The sequence below is a fragment of the Argentina silus genome, assembly GCF_951799395.1.
Source record: "Argentina silus genome assembly, chromosome: 15".
In the NCBI taxonomy this organism is placed as follows: Eukaryota; Metazoa; Chordata; class Actinopteri; order Argentiniformes; family Argentinidae; genus Argentina; species Argentina silus.
Window position 1 is genome coordinate 15719594 of NC_139669.1, and position 20952 is coordinate 15740545.

General features: G+C 45.2%; 3 protein-coding genes across 4 annotated transcripts; 2 read left to right on the forward strand and 1 right to left on the reverse strand.

Moving 5' to 3' along the window:
• Nucleotides 1-254: 254 nt before the first annotated feature.
• Nucleotides 255-9169, reverse strand: LOC310816332 (carnosine synthase 1-like). Of its 2 annotated transcripts, XM_083686475.1 has the most exons (9): nt 9139-9169; nt 7679-7850; nt 6878-6967; nt 5817-6265; nt 5370-5589; nt 4961-5046; nt 4519-4750; nt 4039-4313; nt 255-3843 (listed from the first exon to the last, which is right to left on the reverse strand). In XM_083686475.1, the coding sequence occupies exons 1-9, from the start codon at nt 9139-9141 to the stop codon at nt 2284-2286; spliced, it is 3087 nt and encodes a 1028-aa protein (XP_083542601.1). In that variant the 5' UTR covers nt 9142-9169; the 3' UTR covers nt 255-2283. The 2 variants fall into 2 exon arrangements, with proteins under 2 accessions (XP_083542601.1, XP_083542600.1); XM_083686474.1 differs by lacking the exon at nt 9139-9169 and having other exon boundaries at nt 7679-7921.
• Nucleotides 9170-14663: 5494 nt separating this feature from the next.
• Nucleotides 14664-15615, forward strand: LOC310816532 (SLC35A4 upstream microprotein-like; the record flags this gene model as incomplete). Its single annotated transcript, XM_083686782.1, has 3 exons — nt 14664-14679; nt 15062-15160; nt 15418-15615. Exons 1-3 carry the CDS (start codon nt 14665-14667, stop codon nt 15613-15615), a joined length of 312 nt encoding a protein of 103 aa, XP_083542908.1. The 5' UTR covers nt 14664.
• A 641-nt stretch (nt 15616-16256) lies between these two features.
• On the forward strand, nt 16257-18162 carry LOC310816531 (putative UDP-sugar transporter protein SLC35A4; the record flags this gene model as incomplete). The annotated part of the gene is made up of 1 exon (XM_083686781.1): nt 16257-18162. One exon carries the CDS (start codon nt 16257-16259, stop codon nt 17232-17234), a length of 978 nt encoding a protein of 325 aa, XP_083542907.1. The 3' UTR covers nt 17235-18162.
• Between the last annotated feature and the right edge of the window lie 2790 nt (nt 18163-20952).

Here is a 20952-nt window from a genome sequence, read left to right on the forward strand (position 1 = left end):
GATAGAAACATAGATGAGTATCACAGAGGTGAGAGTGAGAGAGAGAGAGAGAGAGAAAGACGTGGTCAATCACAAACAGGACATAATCATGGAGCTATTTGTTGTGTTATCTCTGGTTGTGTAGTGAGCAGAGAGGAGGATACAGAGAGAACATTGGTTTAATGTTTCAATATAACAACATATTAGAGACCAGTTAAACAAACACAAATGAAACAAGACAGTTGATTTGAATCTTAATTGATTTGAATGTTTATTGTATATTTTTACATAGCACAGGGTGTAAGAGTTGATCATTTGAATCATGTACCATTGCTGAGACTTAAGCACTACTGTTAAGTAAGTGTTTTCTTTTTATGGATTAAAACTAAAGGAAAGTTTTGAAAAATGCATGATTATTTTGTGGTCAACATAATGAAGCAGATCACATACCCAAGTCTGTGGAATCGATAACATTACATGTTTAAGGAATAGTTCTTCATTGCTCACAATTTATTGCATTATAGGCATATGTTTGTAAAATGTGTAAATGTAAACATTACATTTCTATTAATATCACATACATAATATCTATATTCGTAGAATCAGAGAAATCCAACTTTAACAACAAAAACAGCTAATGACAAAACAGTAAAACAAAGGATGAAGAACATGAATGATAAAATGTACACAAAATGTAGAGTAGAATATGTTTTGATCTGGACTGTACACTGTAGGTTGCCATCTTTGTTTTTACGGAATGAGGGATAAATCAGAATGATAATTTAACTATATACTATTATAACAATAACTATTTATTTCCAAATGCTATGCTAATGCTTCAGACATATATTCATTTTTTTGTGATTATACTTCTATAACAAGATTGCAGTCATGTTACAATTATACATGAGTGCAATAATACAGGGTTAAACAATAAACAACTAAAAGGGTAGGGAGGGATAAAACAAAAAACAAAACAAAAACAGATGGTAGCACAGAACCCAAAACATAAAAGGACAATGCACAATTTGACATTACCGAATTAAACTATGCCTAACTATACGGAAGTAGTTATTTCAGACATACATTCAATACAGTAAAACCCGACAACCCCAACCTATTTCAGGGGTCATGAGGGTTGATGGAGGCACGTAGGGCATCTCAGTTTCACCAAGCCACATCGCACCACAACATGACACCAGAAGCCAAATGCCACGACACAGATGCTCCTGCCAAGGTGCCGTCCTTTCAGGACACAGACCGTTTGCAAAGGTGAAGCCACCATAAATGGTTTCTCAAAACAAAACAACACACAGCAGTGTATGGATCAAGAGATAACGTGTGTGTGTGTGTGTGTGTGTGTGTGTGTGTGTGTGTGTGTGTGTGTATGTGTGTGTGTGTTTACTGTAATTCAACCCCCAGTTTTTCAACAGGTTTGATTTATTTAGTGTGACCTTTCGAAATGAATCTATTAATTCAGGCATGAACAGAATTTTCACCCTTACATTCTAGGACTGAATGAGACTTTGGCTGCGATACAGTATTTTTCCAACAGCCCAGACCCAAATACCCCACCAGTTGTTGCCCCTTGGTCAAAATGTTCTACACTTTCCATGCCCACCTGTTCCTCTCCCCTTCCTCACTCCCTACCCCTCCAAAAAATCCCCTTCATCTTCCTCAGTGTGACACTCTGACCTACTGTAAGTGTAATATAACTCACCACACCTCCTTGCCCCATCACTGCTGTGTGTTCACCCCTAGTTAATTAATGTTAATGACTAAATGATAAAGTAGATGACTGCTGATCACATAATACAATGCAGACCTTACCAACAATTCCCTTCATTCCACAATCAGTGATATTACCATAGAACTTCAAAATGTTTACATCCATACAGTATTTTTTTTATTTTTCTTTCATGTCTGTGATGGTCCCCAATTTTAAGTGAAAAGTTTTGAAAGGTTTTTGATCAGTTAACCTCCAAATTGCAATTTCTGAAATATGTTTTGATACAAGAAGAGTATTTTTTCCTGTGTTCAAATGCACCCTAACATTCAGATTACCTGTCTTCTAAACAATTAATGACTAGTATAATAATAATTAGTATGGCTTCAAAAACAAATGTACACAATCACCCTACCTGTATGAAACACCTGCTTTATTCTGGAGGGTCCAGTCTGACAGAATGTTAAGGGACAAATATATTGTATAGTGCAACACCGGTCTACACTGGCCTATTTCTACCTCTAACCTTCCAAACGTTGCACGCCCTCCTGAATCAACCCCAGTTGCCTCACTTCCCTTTAACCAAAATGAGACAGGAAGTATCCCAGGTCATAACGCGGGGGGCAGTGCAGCCCCAGCCCCTGGCAGAGGGCGAACAGACGCTGGCGTGCATTGGCCCCATTGTGGGCGTCCCTCACCCCCACATTACAGAAGGGCTCCTCGTACTCCCCCGAGATCAGTTCATCCTCCTCGGCCAGCTCGTTCAGCCACAGCGCCCCCTCCTGGTGCAGCCTCCTCAGGCGCTCTGGGCTGGCCGTGCTCTTCAGGGCCTGGAGGTGCTGCGACACCACACACATCACCCCGGCGAAGTGGCCCCTGGCTGGGAGCGCCGTGGCCGAGGGCAGCCGAGGACAGATGCCGCACGCCACCATGAAGGCGGCCATTAGGAGGTCGACGGCGTACAGCTGACGGATCCAGTCACGCAGGTAGAAGCCGCCCATGCGCGCGTTGATCTCGATGAGCCGCGGGCCCAGCTCTGTCATCTTCAGCTCCACGTTGAAGACGCCGTCGCGCAGGCCGCAGCCCAGGCAGGCGTGGTGGGCCGCGCGGATCAGCTGGGCTCGCTTGTCCGCCGCCAACCCCGAGGGCATCTGGGCGGCCGTCTCGGTGAAGGCCGGGGCGCGCGTGGGGCCGTTGTCAGACACGAAGGCCCCCTCCAGCCTCCCGTTGAACAGGACCACGTCCACGTCGTGCTCCGTGCCGCCCAGGTACTCCATCAGGGTCATGGCGTTGCCCCAGCCCAGGCCGATGCCCGGGTAGTCCGTCTCTTCTCTCAGGTCGCCGCCAATGCGTTCAAAGTGCGCCAGGCTCTCGGCCAGAGAGCTCACCTTCCTCACGCCCACCGCCCCCGCTCCGTACTCCAGCTTCATCACAGCAGGGAACCTGACAGGCCCCACACTGGAGCCCCCCGGCCCCCCTGCCACGCCACGGGCGGCCTTCTCCAGATCCAGGGCGCTCTCCACGTGGACACAGGGCACCGCGTAGGAACAGGGGGAGGGTGAGAGGAGGGGAGTTGATGGATGAAAAGGGCCGGAGGACTGAGAGGAAGAGGAGGGGGAGGAGACGGGGTAGGTGGATGAAGAGGGGGAGCACGTGTTGTCAGGCTTTCCCACCGTGCCACTGAAGAGATCTCCCCTGTCGAAATCAGCCATGGCTTTCAGACTATCCCCCTCCATGTTGACCATCCCATTGACCATAGCTCTCCTCTCCGCTTCCTTCACCTCCACCAGGCTATCCGCCTGACCGGATGGCAGCTCGGCAGAGACAGGGTGCATCCCAGAGGACTTCAGGAGGCCCAGGAGTTGCTGGTGGGTGCGGCTCTTCTCCTTGGCGATGCGTATGGCCTCAGGGGGTGGGCCTCTGAGCCCCAGCCTATCGCAGACGAGCGCCGTCAGGACCACACAGTCGTCCCAGAAACACACGCAGCCATCAGGGCGGAGCCTGGCTGACGTCAGCCAATCACAAATACGGACACAGTGCTGGTCATCGCGGCGATGGTCAGGGATGTCCGGCAGGGCGAGGAAGTGGTCGACCAATTTGGATGCGAAGTGGGTGGGGTCACAGTCCACCAACAGGATCTGATTGGTGAGGAGAGAGTTATGAAGTTATGAGGCATACAGTAGACATTTAGCATAAGCATTAGCCGTAAGCATTAGCATCATCACATTAATACTTTGATTGCACTTAGCAAAGGAGTACGGTGCAGTCCTTAGAAATGTTTGATTGTCCGGTTCTTGTAGTGGTATGGATCTATTTTCCATCTAGACAATCACCTTCAGTTTGTACTGTTTGGCTGCTTCCCAGATGAACTTCTTACTGTGACCGCCTGCGCCAACCACAAGGATAGTCTTCCCCTGCATCAAGTAACACTGTGAGCGGGTGAGGGGGGTCAGGAGGAGGGTGCCCCGACACCCCTCGATCCCGCTGTCACATCCCTCCATCTCCATCCCTCGCTCCGGGAAAGAGGAGTGAAGACAGAGGGAAGGGTGGAGGCCCAGAACAACAGGGCGGATGACAGAGCCATCGAGGGTGAAGAGGAGGTCAACGCCTGGGAAAGAGTAAGTAAGAGTGAGACCGTTGTTACAGGAAGAGAAGCTCACGGTTGGAAACGTTTAGACTTGTGCCAGGCTTTTTATGGTATGATAAACACTCTTGCTTTCTTTGAGGTTTTAACTAAACAGCAACAGTTTCCTTTATGCTACCGAGAGATGAAAAAAAAATGTCCACATTCAAGAGCACACACACATACACACCTATCATGTCAGTCTGAGCACCAGCCCCTCCACGTTGGTCTGGGGACATGCTTGACTCGGTCTCCATGACAACGCGGAGGCAGGCCAGGGCAGTGTTGGTGGCGAGGCGTCGGAGAGAGACAGATAAGGCGGGGTCAGTGAAACCACACTCTAACAGAGTCGTCTCCAGGGACTGAGAGAGGGAGTGGGTGTGAGAGAGAGGGGCATCGGACGCACCCACCCTACACACCAACTGAAAAAAGAGATAGAAAGATAGATAGATAGATAGATAGATAGAGAGAGAGAGAGAGAGAGAGAGAGAGAGAGAGTCATATAACTTTGCAATGCCAAGTGCGATCTTCCTCTTTTTCTCACTTGTGATCTCGTCGTCTCTCTCTCTCTCTCTCTCTCTCTCTCTCTCTCTCTCTCTCTCTCTCTCTCTCTTTCTCCCTGTTTCTCTCACCTTGTAGAGGAGAGGCACGTCCTGGGGAGAGCGAGTGACGATGGCGCACAGCCTGAATGACAGGTGTGGGACCTGAGGTCTGCAGTCTGACACGCAGAGAGACAACAGCTTTACTATGACAGCCAGGAGGAGATCAATGGCCACCATCATTATATTAAGTATAGTCCTTACAAGAGTCTTTACAATCACCATTAAGTAATGGCATTGGACAACAGCGGAGACCGGTGGAAGGAGAAAATCGAAGGACGGGCTCAGTGTAATGGATGAAACGGAATTAGGAACGGTATCAAACACGGTACCATTCCTCATTCCATTTCCGATTTTCACCCTCCAAAAACCTCACCTGAGGTATAAACATAAACAACATGAGAGCAACACCCCCCGTCCTTCCCATAGCTGGAGCCCTCACCGGTGTACTGCTCCCAGGTGCGGTCCTCCACTTGAGGTGCAGGCTTCAGCGAGGGGCAGTAGGCCTCCAGCAGCACAGCCTCCCCTGGGAGGAGCCGAGGCACAAGCTGGCTCACTCTGGTCCACACCTCCTCTCTGCTGTTGCAGGGCAGGTAGATCGGGGGCGTGGTTGCACCGGCTGCCTCTCCCACAAACCGACCCCCGCTGTATCTGAGAACCACCTTCATGGGACCAATGAAAAAAAAAAAAAGGTTTGTGGATCGATATTGCTGTGTTGTGTATAGGTAGCATTGTGAAACCACGATACTGCCCGGCATACTTGATGTACACTCTAACGGTCAAGTGAAAAGGATTGAAACTCGTACGGTTTATCTATAGTAAAGTAACGTAAACATAAACGTGTTATATAACACCAATGCTGAATAGGACACCAAGCAACAAGACATACCCTCTCAGATTGCCTCATAGCCTCAGACTCCAAGAAAGAGTCCACCTTGTTTCTGATGGAGTTCACAGCCTCCTCCGCCCCCATTTCCAGGTGCACCACCTCCACCCCTCCCATTCTGCCCTCCTGCACACCCATCTGCCCCGGGGGAATCAGGAGGGCCAGGGTCGGGGGGCAATGGATCTTAGCCTTCCGCAGCAGAAACCTGGCGGTCAGAACGTCCCCCCAGAGACGCCCCAGTGTCCCGGAGCCTCCGGTTGGACAGTCCGTCCCTCGGTTCACTTCCTCTTCAGCCCAAGGGTCACATGACAGGAAGTAGGTGACTCTGCGAGGAGGGTTGAAGTTGGAGAGACAAGTGCGTCCCCCGAGGTCAAAGGTGACCGCCTTATGGACCATGAGAGAGGAGGCGGAGCGAGAGAGCCAGGAGGGAGAGAGACACAGGAGGGCGTCTCCTACAGAGAAAGAGAGAGAGCGGAGAGGAAAGGAGAAGCAGAGTGAGAAGGGAGCGGGGGGGGGGGGGGGGGGGGGACACCCAAAGACTATAACAGATTACCTAGAACTGATGATTGAACAACCAACAAGTATTTTAGGAAAAAGAAATTGCACTAACAGAGGAGTAAGTAAGGACAGGGTTTTCCCTATAAACAGAGCTATTTTAGTATTTGTCCCCTATTTACCATTGGAATAAAATGCCTGGAACTGTTATTGGTCACAACAGGGAGACAAAGACGGCAAAATAATTAACATTTTTAGATGACATGGACAAGCAGGCATGTCTTCGGGAGAGGTGTATGCTATGCTTTGGTCAATTCTCTGAGAGATTGATTTAGGTTGATAGTAACAGTATTTTATTTCATTTATTTATTTATTCATTCATGCATTCATTTGGAGAGGAAGCATACAACAATTATTGAAAGAAAACTTGGGACTTGTTTTACAGTAACGTGTGTGTGTGTGTGGGTTATCTGTTGAATTCATCATGTTTGACAGAAAGGTACAGTATGTGTGTGTGTGTTATCTGTATGTGTGTGTGTGTGTTAGTCTTGTGTGAATTATTTCCGTACCTGGGCTCCGTTGCCCTGCCTCCAACAGCAAAGAGAGATATGGAAGGGGGGACCCCAAAACACAGATACACAGCTCAGAGTGACTGATACCTAAATGGAGAGGGGAGTGAACATGCATCAGAGCCAATAGTGTTCCAGTTCTTTACTCTCTATCTTCTAGGTTCAATGGTTACCCAATAACATTGTTTATTGGACAGCTGTTCAAGGTGTCAGCAATAATAATAATAATAATAATAATGCACATTTATTTTGTATAGCACTTTTCTCAGTACTCAAAGACACTACAATACGTTGGAAGCTACCCTATGTCCATTGGAGGATTAGCTGGAACACGTATCCAATCCCTGCAGGGCGGCAGAGACCAGAGAGATGATATTCCAGGTGACATTCCAATAGACACATTCCAGGTTGTTTTTTGGACCAGACAAAAGTGTACAGATTCCCACCATAACACACAGCTTCACACTCGTTTAAACTAAACTGACTTGGTCTGGGTGCATCCATGGTCTGGGGATAAGTAGCACCTCCTAAAAAGATTAGCTGTGCCACACGCAGACCTGATTACAGGTTATGTACACCACACCTGTCATGCATTTGCAGTTGCAGAGGCACTGGAAGCACTATCCTCGTCCTCACGGGTAACGATAACACCTTGAATGCACTTGAAACATTCAGAGCATTTCAGATGGAAAAGTTTGGCTTGGTGTAGTTCAGTGGACAGTGCATTTTTCGAAGGGGTCACATCTTAACCTGCGCTTTTCCACCCTATTTCACCGTGCTGAACAGGTGTGTGGTCCTCACCCTGTGGCAGGTCCTGTGTCTCGGGCAGGTCGATCTCCCCCAGGGCTTCCTGCAGAGTCTGGAACAGGCCCCGCTCAGGGCTGAAGCACCCTGCAGTAGCAGCACATCCCCCAGGAGAGGAGGGGAGGCTGGGGCTGGGGCCAACCATGCTAGGGAGAGAGCTGAGAGAGAGCTGGAGAGGATAGGGCATGTGTGATGGACAAAAGTGTGTCCAAAGTGTGTGTGTGTGTGTGTGTGTGTGTGTGTGTGTGTGTGTGTGTGTGTGTGTGTGTGTGTGTGTGTGTGTGCGCAAAGAAAGACAGAGCAACATAATGTGTTTTTTTTGTTACAAGCTGCAAGAGGTTCAAGAGACCAAACACTGTCTGAAAGGAGGACTGCTGCATGACATTGATGCCCTCATACACATTGCCACTGTGATGACAGCTGTGTGTGAAGGGACATACAGTATAGTTCAATAAGGTTTAAGGACACACAGAAAACACACAAAGAACACAGTTGCTGCATTGGTATGCATAGCAATTGGCCACTAGAGTAAACCCTTTTAGGTACCTGTGTGTGTGTGTGTGTGTGTGTGTGTGTGTGTTTGTGTATGTGTGTTTTGTGTGTTATACTGTTGATGGTGTGTGTGGGTGTATGTGTGTGTGTTTGTATACTGTAGATGGTGTGTGTGTGCATGTGTATGCTTGTGTGTGTGTGTATGTGTTTTGTTTTTTTTACGTTTATAGACATTCCTTTCCCACGACTATGAATCCACACTTAAACACCATAATAAAGATACAGGAACAAAATACTGGTTCACACACTTTCCATCTAAAACCACGACAAAAAAAGAAAAAGAAAATCAATATTGGAAAATCATTAACTATAAATACACTCCCTGTCTCACAGTCAAAAATACTTGCCATTTAACTCTAAATCACACTCTAAATTTAGCAGAGAGACTCACTCACACACACACATACATGCTATACTCTCTCACTCACTCAGTCACTCACTCACAGACACAGACAGAGAGACACACAGACAGACATTACATTCATGCATAACTGTAACTATTACGAGAATGAAATTGCTGTGTAGAGATCAGTTCTCAATATTGCTGTCTCTCCCTCTGCCTATTCCCTGGAAGCCTAAATGTCTGTCTTATTCTTTCTTCTCTCTGCCACTCTGTCTCAGAATCTCAACCTTTCCCATTTCAACCCGCTATCTCTGATTCTCTTTCTCTGATCTATCAACTCATTTATTCACACCTGTCTACTAAAATGCATTCAGTAAATGTATGATAGATTTGATGAAATATAGAGATACAATTTTCTGATTATTATCTGACATGGATTCAAATATCAAGCAGTTCCTTGCAGTGTGCACACAAATGAAGTACAATCATTTGCAATCAATTTAATATAATAAATAAAATATATATGCAATCTAATTCCCTCTCTCTCTCCTGTTAAACTCACCATGCTGACTGCAATGACCAAGTGGCAACCTGGAAATGAGGGAAAGAGGAAGAAAGTGAGAGGGTAAGGAAAGGAGAGAGGGAGGGAGCAAGAGGAAAGATTGTGTGTGTGTGTGTGTGTGTGTGTGTGTGTGTGTGTGTGTGTGTGTGTGTGTGTGTGTGTGTGTGTGTGTGTGTGGTGGTGGTGGTGGGGGGGGGGGGGGGGGGGGGCAAGCAGAGAAGAGGTAAAAACAGAACACATGATAGATTAGGTTTCTGCAATACACCTAAGTGGCATTATTAATATTCTCTCACCTATATTTACTTTCTCTATTTTAACACACATCTGTTGTTCTGTGTCAACCTATTATGCAAATGATCACACATCAACTCTTACCTTGTTAGCATTTTAGCACTTGCCAGCGATTTAGTGACAAGAACTTTTCCACATTACACTCCCTCTCTCTGATTAATAAAAACATTGACATAAAATGGTAAATCTCTGAAATAACTAACTGGACACAAAACAGTCCATTACCATTACCTTTTGACCCTGGCAATGTCAGCCACTAATTCAGCCTCCCTCCCTCGTCTCTGCTGGTGTAAACAGAGTTAAGAGATTAGAGGCACCCATTACTGGCTGTGATTGGCCGGGGATCTAAGGCCAGACGGTTCCTCTATTAGACCTGTACAGGTGAGTGTGGACAAAAGGCCGTTCTACTGTGTTATCAAGTGGCAGACAGGTACAGAGTGATACCAACAGTATGACAGTATATATCCATCATGCACAAGCTGCACCTGCCTGCGTCACTGGCAGTTTAATGAAACAATAGGGCGGCAACCATTATCTAATGTTCCAAAACACCCAACCCAGGATTAAAGCTATCAGAAGCAATGATTGATTATCAAGTATACTATCAGATAGATACGTGTGAATGTTTACTGTTGTTGATTCACACACATTGTATACACCCAACCCTGATTCATACTGTTTAAACCAAATTAGTGAAACCAAGTGAAAACAAGTTGAACTCAAAATACAAGTTGAAGATTATATTGACATTGTATGACAGTAACATTTCATATTGTTTGTTATGTGATTGGATGACTGACACAATGTCACCTCAGAGTGTACATACGGTAAGTGAAAATAAATAATAATAAGATTAAAAAGAGACAGTAAATGAGTTGAGTTGTACGTTACAGTAAGTAAATACATGAATCCTTCACCTGGGGGCTATGTAAGATAGGAATGGTCTCCATGTCGTATTATAATACGTTATTATTCCTTTTGAAGATAGATCTCTCCTGGTTACGCATTCACCATAGTTGCTGAAGCAGTGCTGGAAAGGACAATGTGAACAAAACATACTGTCTCTGAGCCAGCACAGTAGGCTATTTTATGTCCGGCCCTGAATTTGGAAAGCCCCAAAGAAGGTCAGGTCAGGAAGAGAATAAAGTTGTGCTGGAGAATTTGTGTGTATTGTTACAGTATGTGAGCTCTGTATTGTTATCATTCAAGTTTCTTTCTCACATCTTATACATCACTAAATATGTAAATTGTTGAGAGTACACAAGGTATTTCTTGAACAAACAGTAAAATATCATCGGCGTACAAGTTTATTCCATGATTTATGTTGGGGTAGTGAATACCCTTAATTGAATTGCTGTGGCAGCCGCTAGTTGTTTGATAATAAAATAAAATAAAAGGGGTGATAATGGGCAGCCTTGTCTGATGCCTAATGGTAGCTGAAAAGTTCAATTATCAGTGAACCAAAGTTGAGCTGCATCTAGTCTAGGGTAAATGGTCAAGTGCTTCACATACCTCCTGATAGCAATTTAGCAATCTCAAATTGCATCCCTCCCTATCATGCCTCCTCTTCACCAGTGTTGAGTTGATCTACAGTCGTCAAGTCAAGGGTTGAGCTGCAGACATCTTTGATTGAAGAGGAGAGTTTGGTGGCCCTCCTCAGTTGTTGGCCTTCGCAAAAATGTTTCTAACCTGGTTTAAGATACACTATGGCAGTTGAATTGCTATTGTTTATCTTAAACATTACTTTGAGTGTATGGTTATCATACTCCTATAACATAATGTCAAATGAAGCTTAAGCATGCAGTCAGTTCAACCAGGAATATAGATCTTAACGTTATTTCCCCTTGTTAATTTATAATCCAATGGGCTCAAAACATGAGAGTATTCCAATGACCATTATTTTACTTGCTGCCTTTCAGTAATCCGGTCATGCCTTCTACCCACCACCTTCCCACCACCACCACCACCACCATCAGATGAAGGCCCTGTCTACCTCTCGCCAGGGGCATGATGGCAGCTTGCCCTTCAGAGGGGCTCGCCTGCCAATGACCCTAGGACTCCTCAATATCCTCAGGACGACAGCAGCCATCGCCAAAACTATTCCAATTTCTAAACTGTGCAAATTCAGTCTAGCTGTTCAAAATTCAGAAACGGTCTCTTTGTGGCTGACCCAATTTCTTGCCTCATTAAACCACACAATCCTTTTGTTTTAGGCCTACAAACGTTGGCAAAAATAACCTTATGCTCATGGTCATTGGGAGGTGTGCACCTTTTTGACCAATGAGATCATTTCTAGGCATTATTTTTTACTATTTGGCTCAAGAACACCCCTAGAGTCAAAATCCTCCATAATGTAACTTTAAATAAAGGTTGAATTAAAATATAAAATATTTAAATGTGAGGGTCTCAATCATAGTCTCAACTGATTTAATGCATCTCATGAATTGGATTGGATTGGATTAATTGCATTTTGTGTAATTGTATCTTTTTAGGAGGTGCTACTTATCCCCAGACCATGGATGCATCCAGACCAAGTCAGTTTAGTTTAAACGAGTGTGAAGCTGTGTGTTATGGTGGGAATCTGTACACTTTTGTCTGGTCCAAAAAACAACCTGGAATGTGTCTATTGGAATGTCACCTGGAATATCATCTCTCTGGTCTCTGCCGCCCTGCAGGGATTGGATACGTGTTCCAGCTAATCCTCCAATGGACATAGGGTAGCTTCCAACGTATTGTAGTGTCTTTGAGTACTTAAACCTTATTGAACTATACTGTATGTCCCTTCACACACAGCTGTCATCACAGTGGCAATGTGTATGAGGGCATCAATGTCATGCAGCAGTCCTCCTTTCAGACAGTGTTTGGTCTCTTGAACCTCTGTGGTGGAAGTCTAGGATTTACCACTCTGTACTTTAGCTCTTCGGAGGTAAGAATCAAGAAACAAGTCCTGAGTAGCCACAATATCTGAGTCCGGTATTTATTGCTTGCAAACAAGAGACAAGAGCGTAACAGCAGCCCAGCGTAGAACTGGGGTTCGTTCAGCACAAGTCTAAAGAGACAATGATCAGGTTCGTCTTTTATACAGTTTAAACATAATACAGGCGCCGCCAAGGCTATCGGCTGATGGGCCTGTGCTTACGTGAGAAAGGGCGGGAGAGAATGAACAATGGGGAGACTTTCTTATTGATTAATCGCCGTTCAACATTTCACACCTATCGACAGGATGCGCCTGTCCCCCCACTATTGCTCTCTCCTACCACTCCCTCAGAGATCACCGCTGTTCATATGGTAAATCATACAGTGCTTCTCAGAACAATGGCTATAGAACTTTAGAGGTGTGGCAAGAGAAAATGTCATCACAGTAGTTACACAAGTTGTATCAGTCATATGAAAGTGTATAACCTGAAAATAGTTCTATGAATGTATTTTCCATAACACCTCTTGCAGCTTGTAACAAAAAAAACACATTATGTTGCTCTGTCTTTCTTTGCGCACACACACACACACACACACACACACACACACACACACACACACACACACACACACACACACACACACACACACACTTTGGACACACTTTTGTCCATCACACATGCCCTATCCTCTCCAGCTCTCTCTCAGCTCTCTCCCTAGCATGGTTGGCCCCAGCCCCAGCCTCCCCTCCTCTCCTGGGGGATGTGCTGCTACTGCAGGGTGCTTCAGCCCTGAGCGGGGCCTGTTCCAGACTCTGCAGGAAGCCCTGGGGGAGATCGACCTGCCCGAGACACAGGACCTGCCACAGGGTGAGGACCACACACCTGTTCAGCACGGTGAAATAGGGTGGAAAAGCGCAGGTTAAGATGTGACCCCTTCGAAAAATGCACTGTCCACTGAACTACACCAAGCCAAACTTTTCCATCTGAAATGCTCTGAATGTTTCAAGTGCATTCAAGGTGTTATCGTTACCCGTGAGGACGAGGATAGTGCTTCCAGTGCCTCTGCAACTGCAAATGCATGACAGGTGTGGTGTACATAACCTGTAATCAGGTCTGCGTGTGGCACAGCTAATCTTTTTAGGAGGTGCTACTTATCCCCAGACCATGGATGCACCCAGACCAAGTCAGTTTAGTTTAAACGAGTGTGAAGCTGTGTGTTATGGTGGGAATCTGTACACTTTTGTCTGGTCCAAAAAACAACCTGGAATGTGTCTATTGGAATGTCACCTGGAATATCATCTCTCTGGTCTCTGCCGCCCTGCAGGGATTGGATACGTGTTCCAGCTAATCCTCCAATGGACATAGGGTAGCTTCCAACGTATTGTAGTGTCTTTGAGTACTGAGAAAAGTGCTATACAAAATAAATGTGCATTATTATTATTATTATTATTATTGCTGACACCTTGAACAGCTGTCCAATAAACAATGTTATTGGGTAACCATTGAACCTAGAAGATAGAGAGTAAAGAACTGGAACACTATTGGCTCTGATGCATGTTCACTCCCCTCTCCATTTAGGTATCAGTCACTCTGAGCTGTGTATCTGTGTTTTGGGGTCCCCCCTTCCATATCTCTCTTTGCTGTTGGAGGCAGGGCAACGGAGCCCAGGTACGGAAATAATTCACACAAGACTAACACACACACACATACAGATAACACACACACACATACTGTTATTATTGGTCTTGTTGTAGCTTCCCAAGAGCCCAATATGCTACAATTGCTCAAAGAGTAGGCTAACTATTCCAAAATATGAGTTACTGTAAAACAGTCTTGATCAAGTGATATCTTTAACAACTCCATTCCATCCTACTTACTTTAGCAACAGCACCACCAAGTGGCACCAACATGAACTCCATTATGCCAGAGTCCATCGGGCCAGCTGTCTAGCGCACATCACAACAGATCATAGTAAATACCATCCTATTGTATCCTTATGTAGTTAATGTTACTATCTTTGGTATTACAGACACCAAGATTCACAAAAATATGTCAGGTGCGACAAAACAAGTCGGATCTAACCAACCATGGATAATATTGCCCTATAAACGACATAACGTATTGTGCTTATTGACTAGATTGTTATTAATACGTTAGAGTAAAATCACGTACAATTCATCTTTTTAAAGAATTGATTATGCATTAAATTGATTCTACATTGAAATTAAATTCTGCTTCAGAACAAAGTAATCGCGCTGAATCAACTAGTTGCCACATAGGCATAAGAGTCGAACACAGAGCATTCCATCGAGCAAAAATGGCGGATGACAAGGTGAGTGCCCAGTAGCTACTATTTTGGCATCAATCTTATTACTACCATGTCATGTCAGATGACAGTATTTGCTAGAACTGCACGATTAAGCTCTGCTCATCTGAAGTTCCTGCAACAGCTCTGGTTTGAACTCAAAACCATACGCACTGAAATGATGTTCAGAGTCCTTACAATGACTTCTTCGTGACTGCTACTAGTTAGCTAACTTAGTTTTGAATGATAAGCAATAAGGTATGAATCGAGTGTAATACTTCTGGTTTCCCGATACAATCAATGCGTTTGAATTGTGTAAAGTGTAAACGACTTGTCTTTCTATAAAAGACAGTGTACATGTCACGTAAACACACTGACAGATAGTGTTTTTTGCTGTGCTGTGTTCCAGGATCCTCTGAAGCAGTTGAAGGATCTGAACAAGCTGAAGAATCAACTAGAGGAGATCCAGAAACGAGTGGAAAACGAGGTCGCTGCAGGAATCCCACAGGTATACATTGTCTACTTTAAAACATCCAGGTGAAATCCACTCAGAAAGAAAAAACGGACTGCAGAGAAATCTTCCCCATTGCAGTCAGAAACAGTCAAAGAAGATTGACTCTTTCAACGACAGTAGCCATAAATGATCAAACACTAGTCATAATTGTACAGAATATTAAGAACATAGTATTCATATTATTACTGTATATAGAAGTTGTACTGAATTATGTTTATACAGTATATCTGGCCTTCTAATTTCTGTCTCAGGGAGGGACTGTGTTGGGATCTCCATTCCTGAAGGGATTCTTGGCTGGGTATGTGGTGGCCAAGCTTCGTTCCTCTGCTATCCTGGGAGTGTTATTGGGAACAATCACTGGCATTTATGCTGCACAGAACTACCAGGTGCCCAACATCGAAAGGACCATGAAAGACTACTTGAACAACATTAAGAAAGGACCAAAGTAATAAGAACATCAGCGTCTTTGACCTGCCAAGAGGTTTAGGTTCACAACCATCTCCTCTCTGGCTGCTCGTTGTACTAAGGCTCACAAGGAAGACACCAACCTCTACTGTGTAGACCAGACAAAGAATATTAAGATTTAACTGGAGTTTGACATGTCATTTGGGAGTCAAAGTGAAAGACTGGTTTGTGTTTGTTTTTTTTCTTTTCTTTTTTTTCTTTTAGGTAATGGGTAAATTTAAACTTTTTAAACTTCCTCCTTGCTTATCACTGTGAAGGGTGTGCATGAAAACAAGGCTAGGTGCCTAAGTGTATAAGGTTATGGGTGCAGGTATTTGACTGCTTGCCTTAGTAACATTGCCTGGTGCAGCCACTTATTTGATTTTGAATACAAGGATGTTAAAATGTGGGATACATTTCACTTATACTTTGTACACTCATCCCCTGCAGCTCAAAATGTAAGCATATTATCAGAATATTGCACTAAGGCTTAATAGATTTAGCCTAAATGATGTAATTCAGAAACAGTCATATTTAAAGGATAGTATTTACAGCTTTTAGATAACCATGTTATGAACAGTATTTATAAAGATTAGGTGAGAGCACATAGAGAAGTTATTTTAGTGTGTGACACACACTGTTGAAAATGATTGTGATCCAGAATGTGGGGTCCAGTTCCCCAGTGCGTCGCAGGAGACAGTTGAGAACAGGGGTTCAGTGGGGTCTTCTACTGGGCCTCATGGTCCTCATCTATGGCTCCCATGCGCCCCTCATTGCTCTCACCAAGGTAGACGGGCGGGTCCCTTTCAGTTCCTCCTCCTGTGTTGTTATGATTGAATTAGCCAAGCTCCTGGTCTCCCTGGCCACTCTCCTCCTAACTGGAGATCTGCCTGCCCTGCGTGCCCCTCTGTCCCTGGCCCTTGTGGCCCCCTATGCAGTTCCTGCTGTCCTCTATGCCCTCAACAACAACCTGGTGGTGCTCATGCAGGCCCATATGGACCCCAGCTCCTTCCAGGTCCTCACCAACCTGAAGATCGCCTCCACTGCCCTGCTGTACTCCTCCTGCCTGGGCAAGAGGCTGCGACCTGCCCAGTGGCTGTCCCTGGGGCTCCTCATGGGGGCCGGGGTGTGCCACAGCTACAGCAGCCTGGATCTGGAGGACCCGGAGCAGGTAGAGGCGGAGGCGAGTCCCAGGCTCCACATCACGGCCCGGGGCCTTTTCCTGGTGCTTGTCTACTGCTTCGTCTCCGGGCTGGCTGCCGTGTACACAGAGCGGGTGCTGAAGAGCCAGCAGCTACCACTCAGCTTGCAGAACCTCTACCTGTACGTGTTTGGTGTGGCCATCAACGGGGTTTCCCACCTCTCCAGTTTGAGTGGTGGGCAGGGTTTCCTGGAGGGGTACTCTGGGGTGGTATGGACTATTGTAGCAGGGCAGGCGGCGAACGGGCTGCTGATGTCAGTGGTGCTGAAGCACGGCAGTGGTATCACCAGACTGTTTGTCATCTCCTGCTCCATGCTGGTCAATGCCCTGCTGTCCTGGGCCATGCTGGGGTTGCAGCTCCCTCCCCTCTTCCTGGTGCCCGTCTCTATGATTGGTCTGGCAGCCTACTTGTACTACAGGTAATGGAACCTCTAACGAAACCTACCTGGGACCCTGCTAACCCGTAACCCCCACCACCACCACCACCATGCTTGGTGGGATTGTACAGCTGAACTGTAGATTCCTACCTTTGGCATTGATTTTAAGGTTGAAATGGGCTTTGAGTTTTGTTTTTGTTGGGGTTTTTTGTAAGGTATGTGCGTTTAAGAAGTTATTGTTTCAGGGATTGATATTTTTCATTTATTTTTCCAAGTTGTCCATTTAGTTGCTGAAGGTTTCTAATCTTCATTATTGATCCAAGCAATAGAAGCAGCACTTCAGGCAAGACTTGCAGACTCCTACACACCACCACTGGTTTATTTGTTACCCATACATCTGTTCATGCATAGCTTGATTTTCAGTTGCCTTTGTTTTGTCAGATTTTTGTCCTATCAAATTCCACCATATTCCTTATTCATTCATGCCTTTTCAGTATTACGGGTTGGCTGAACTCAATGAATATGTGAGTTGAGTGATATATTTAATTGTTTCTACATGGTTACACAACCTCTCTTGGTAACAGTTTACATTAAGGTGCCCTTTATAATTAGTTTATGAATGATTGATTATTTGTTTATGAATCCTTTATAAACTATTAACTAACAGTTATAATTCCTTAGTTATTTTTGTTTGATAGTTGCTTGGCGTTTGTCAAATAGTGAGCTTACACTTAGGCTATCTAAAAATGTAAACACATTTGTTAATTGTTTATTTATAAACACATCATAAATAGTTGATAAAGTATAATTTATAAACCCTTAATAAATGGCACCTTGATGTAAAGTGTTAGCCATTTCTTTAAAGTGGTGCTATGATTCTCATTTTTCATTTTTCCTTACTTCTGCTGAGTCTAACGTCAAACATACAATGGTACAGAGAGTGTTTATGATGAAATGATATAATAAAAAGAAATATTTAAAATCACTTTTTTTTTTAATCTTGGGTTTTCTTCTAATCCAGTTCCATTTATGGAATGTCTGTGTTTTATAAGAGCTTCTGCACCTCTCCTCACAAGGACAAAAGGACACAGTGGTGTGACACGTTCACTGTGACCTCTCAGCCTTGGGGTCACCTCGTACACAGAGCTCATCTTTCAGCTCAGCCAGCGCTATGGAAGAAGATGAGAAAGAGGGAGACTGTTTTAATTGATTACCAGCCCATATGGCAAGGAATTTGATAGCAAAAAAATCCATCATTATTACAGATGATGCATAAATGATGTTCTTTCCCCGTTCTACTCTATAGGCTGTTGATAGTGAGATGAGTAAATATGGGTGTTATCAGGTAACTAACTCACCTTTGTGGAGTTGTTTGTTGTCTGCCTGTAGCTGCTGGTTCTGAGCAGACAGGTAGACGGCATCCTGGATGGCCTCCAGCAGCAGAGTCCTGTACCTGTCCTCTGATGTTCTCTTCTGCTCCTCACACACCTGGCGGAACACCCGGAACACCTGAGCAGAAGGTGGGCGTGGGGACGCAGAGAAAAGCATGGAGGTGGAGGGATAAATGGAAAAGATCCTAACATGTACATGAATAGGGTAGCTGGATGGAGACAGTTGCACAGTAACAGACAAGTTATTTTTCAGTTGATCCAGAACAAAATCGTTTTAGTTAGAACCAATACCAAGTTAGTTGGAAAAAGGGTTTACAAAGGGGTTCTTCCAATGGTCCTCAGACCCGAGGGGCCCTACCTGTAGACTCTCCTCCCTGAGAGAGTGTAGCTCCCGCTGGTGTCTGCTGTGCTGGGCCTCCAGGTCTCTCTCTGCCTCCTGGGCCTCAGTGCGCAGGGCCTCCATCTGTAGCACCAGCACCTGTCTCTCTCTCCCCAGGACCAGGAGCTCCCTCTGGGGGCCCTCCACCTGACCGCAGGGGAGAGAGAGATGTGTCATGAAGAGGGTGACAAAATGAAGCTTATAGAAAGTGAATTCAACAGTTAGAGTGTTCGTTACACATCACATTTGAATAGGATAATTGTTGTTTTTTGTGTTCAATGACATTAAGGTTGTGACTCTAGGGGTTAAGCTAGGGATGTTGAGTGGGTGAAGCTGTCATAGAAGAGTTGGCTTTTGAGATCATTCTCTCATGGTTGTACAGTAAGTAAGTAACCTGTTCCTGTCTCAGCTCTCTCTCCATCTTCTCCACCTCCTCCTCTATCACTCTCTCATGATCCTCCTTGAGCTTCCTCCTCCGTTCCTGTGCTTTGGTGTACCAGTCCTCCTGGTCAAAATAGAGACATGTTATATGAATGAGACAGCTGGGTATTTTACTCCTCTCAACCCCACAATGTACACACACACACACACACACACACACACACACACACATTGATGTGGTGATTCGGCGCTCAGTGAGAAGATCTCAGGTCTGAAGCCTAACACTCTCAACCGCACCGGAGCAGGTGAACACAAACACACACACACACACACACACACAAAATTCTTAATGACCTGCTCTGAGCGGTCACTGGTATCTCCCTGTTTCTCCTCTTCATCCCTAAGAGACTCCCTTAGCTGTTGGATCCGTCCCACTCTCTCCTGGACCCCCTCCACGCTCCCTCGGCCTTCTGAACAAGGAAAACATACTGCCACTCAGACCTAGCGGTGGGCCGTTAATATGATTTATTTTCTATTCGAAAGTGTGCAGGTTTCTCACGTTTGTTGTTTCTAGAATCCACATGCTACAGGATGCCATTCTTGTAAGCGCCTTTTGCATACAATACCTTTGATGTGTTCTTTCAGTTCCTGTCTCAGTTGATCCTGTAGGTTATTCCTCCTCTCTGCGGTCACACTGTGGTCAGTATTGTAGTCAGTACTGTGGTCACTACCAGGAGATAGTAAGTTCTTTGTGGGGTGCAGTCCCTGCCAACGGAGAAGTAGTTTGTTTTACACATGTAACGGTAGATCAAATCAAGTCAACTGTATGTGTAGTGACAGACCAATTCTTTATAGTGTGTACAGTTCGACAGGGAACCTGTATTCTCTCTTTTATCTTCTCTGACTTTTCCTTCCTCTTCTCCCATGACTGATCCTTTACTACCTGGCAGAGAGTTCACATGACACAAATGAGTCACTTCAAGTGAACAAATGACTGAACAAGCCAGATAGAAACATGATGATACTCTATCTAGCCATAAGCCAATAGGGCACATCTGACCTGCAGGTTTTGGGTTAATTCTGCTAGCCTATGAGCGTCCTCCACTCCACGTTCCCCTTGTGACATCATCCTGGTTCTAAGCTCCAGGATGCGATCTCGGATCTCTCGCTCGGTTGCCCTTGGGCACCAACGACCATGGGTTGCCCTGGTCACCAGACCCCTCACCCGTTGTGCCAGGGCTAGTGCACAGGGAGTCTCCTCACCCAGTAGGCCTGAGGGGGAGAAGAGAGAGAGGGAGCAAACATGAAATCACTCAATCATGAATCACTCTGAATAAATGGCTGCAATGCGAACAAATATAAGGCACAAGAGACTGAAAAAGTATAGAACGTGGTAGAGAGAGAAAAACGTCACAGGCGGCAGACCTTGCGGTTGGATACAGTAGAGGAGAACGGTCCTGCTGTTTCCTGTCAGCACGTCCCTCAACAGGAAATGGAGAAGCTTGTTTTGGGTTGCAGATTCTGACTGGAGCTGGTCCAAAACCTTCACCAGGGGACTCACACTACAGAGGAGCATAGGGTCATCTCAGTGTTCATATGTCATAGTGTATCAG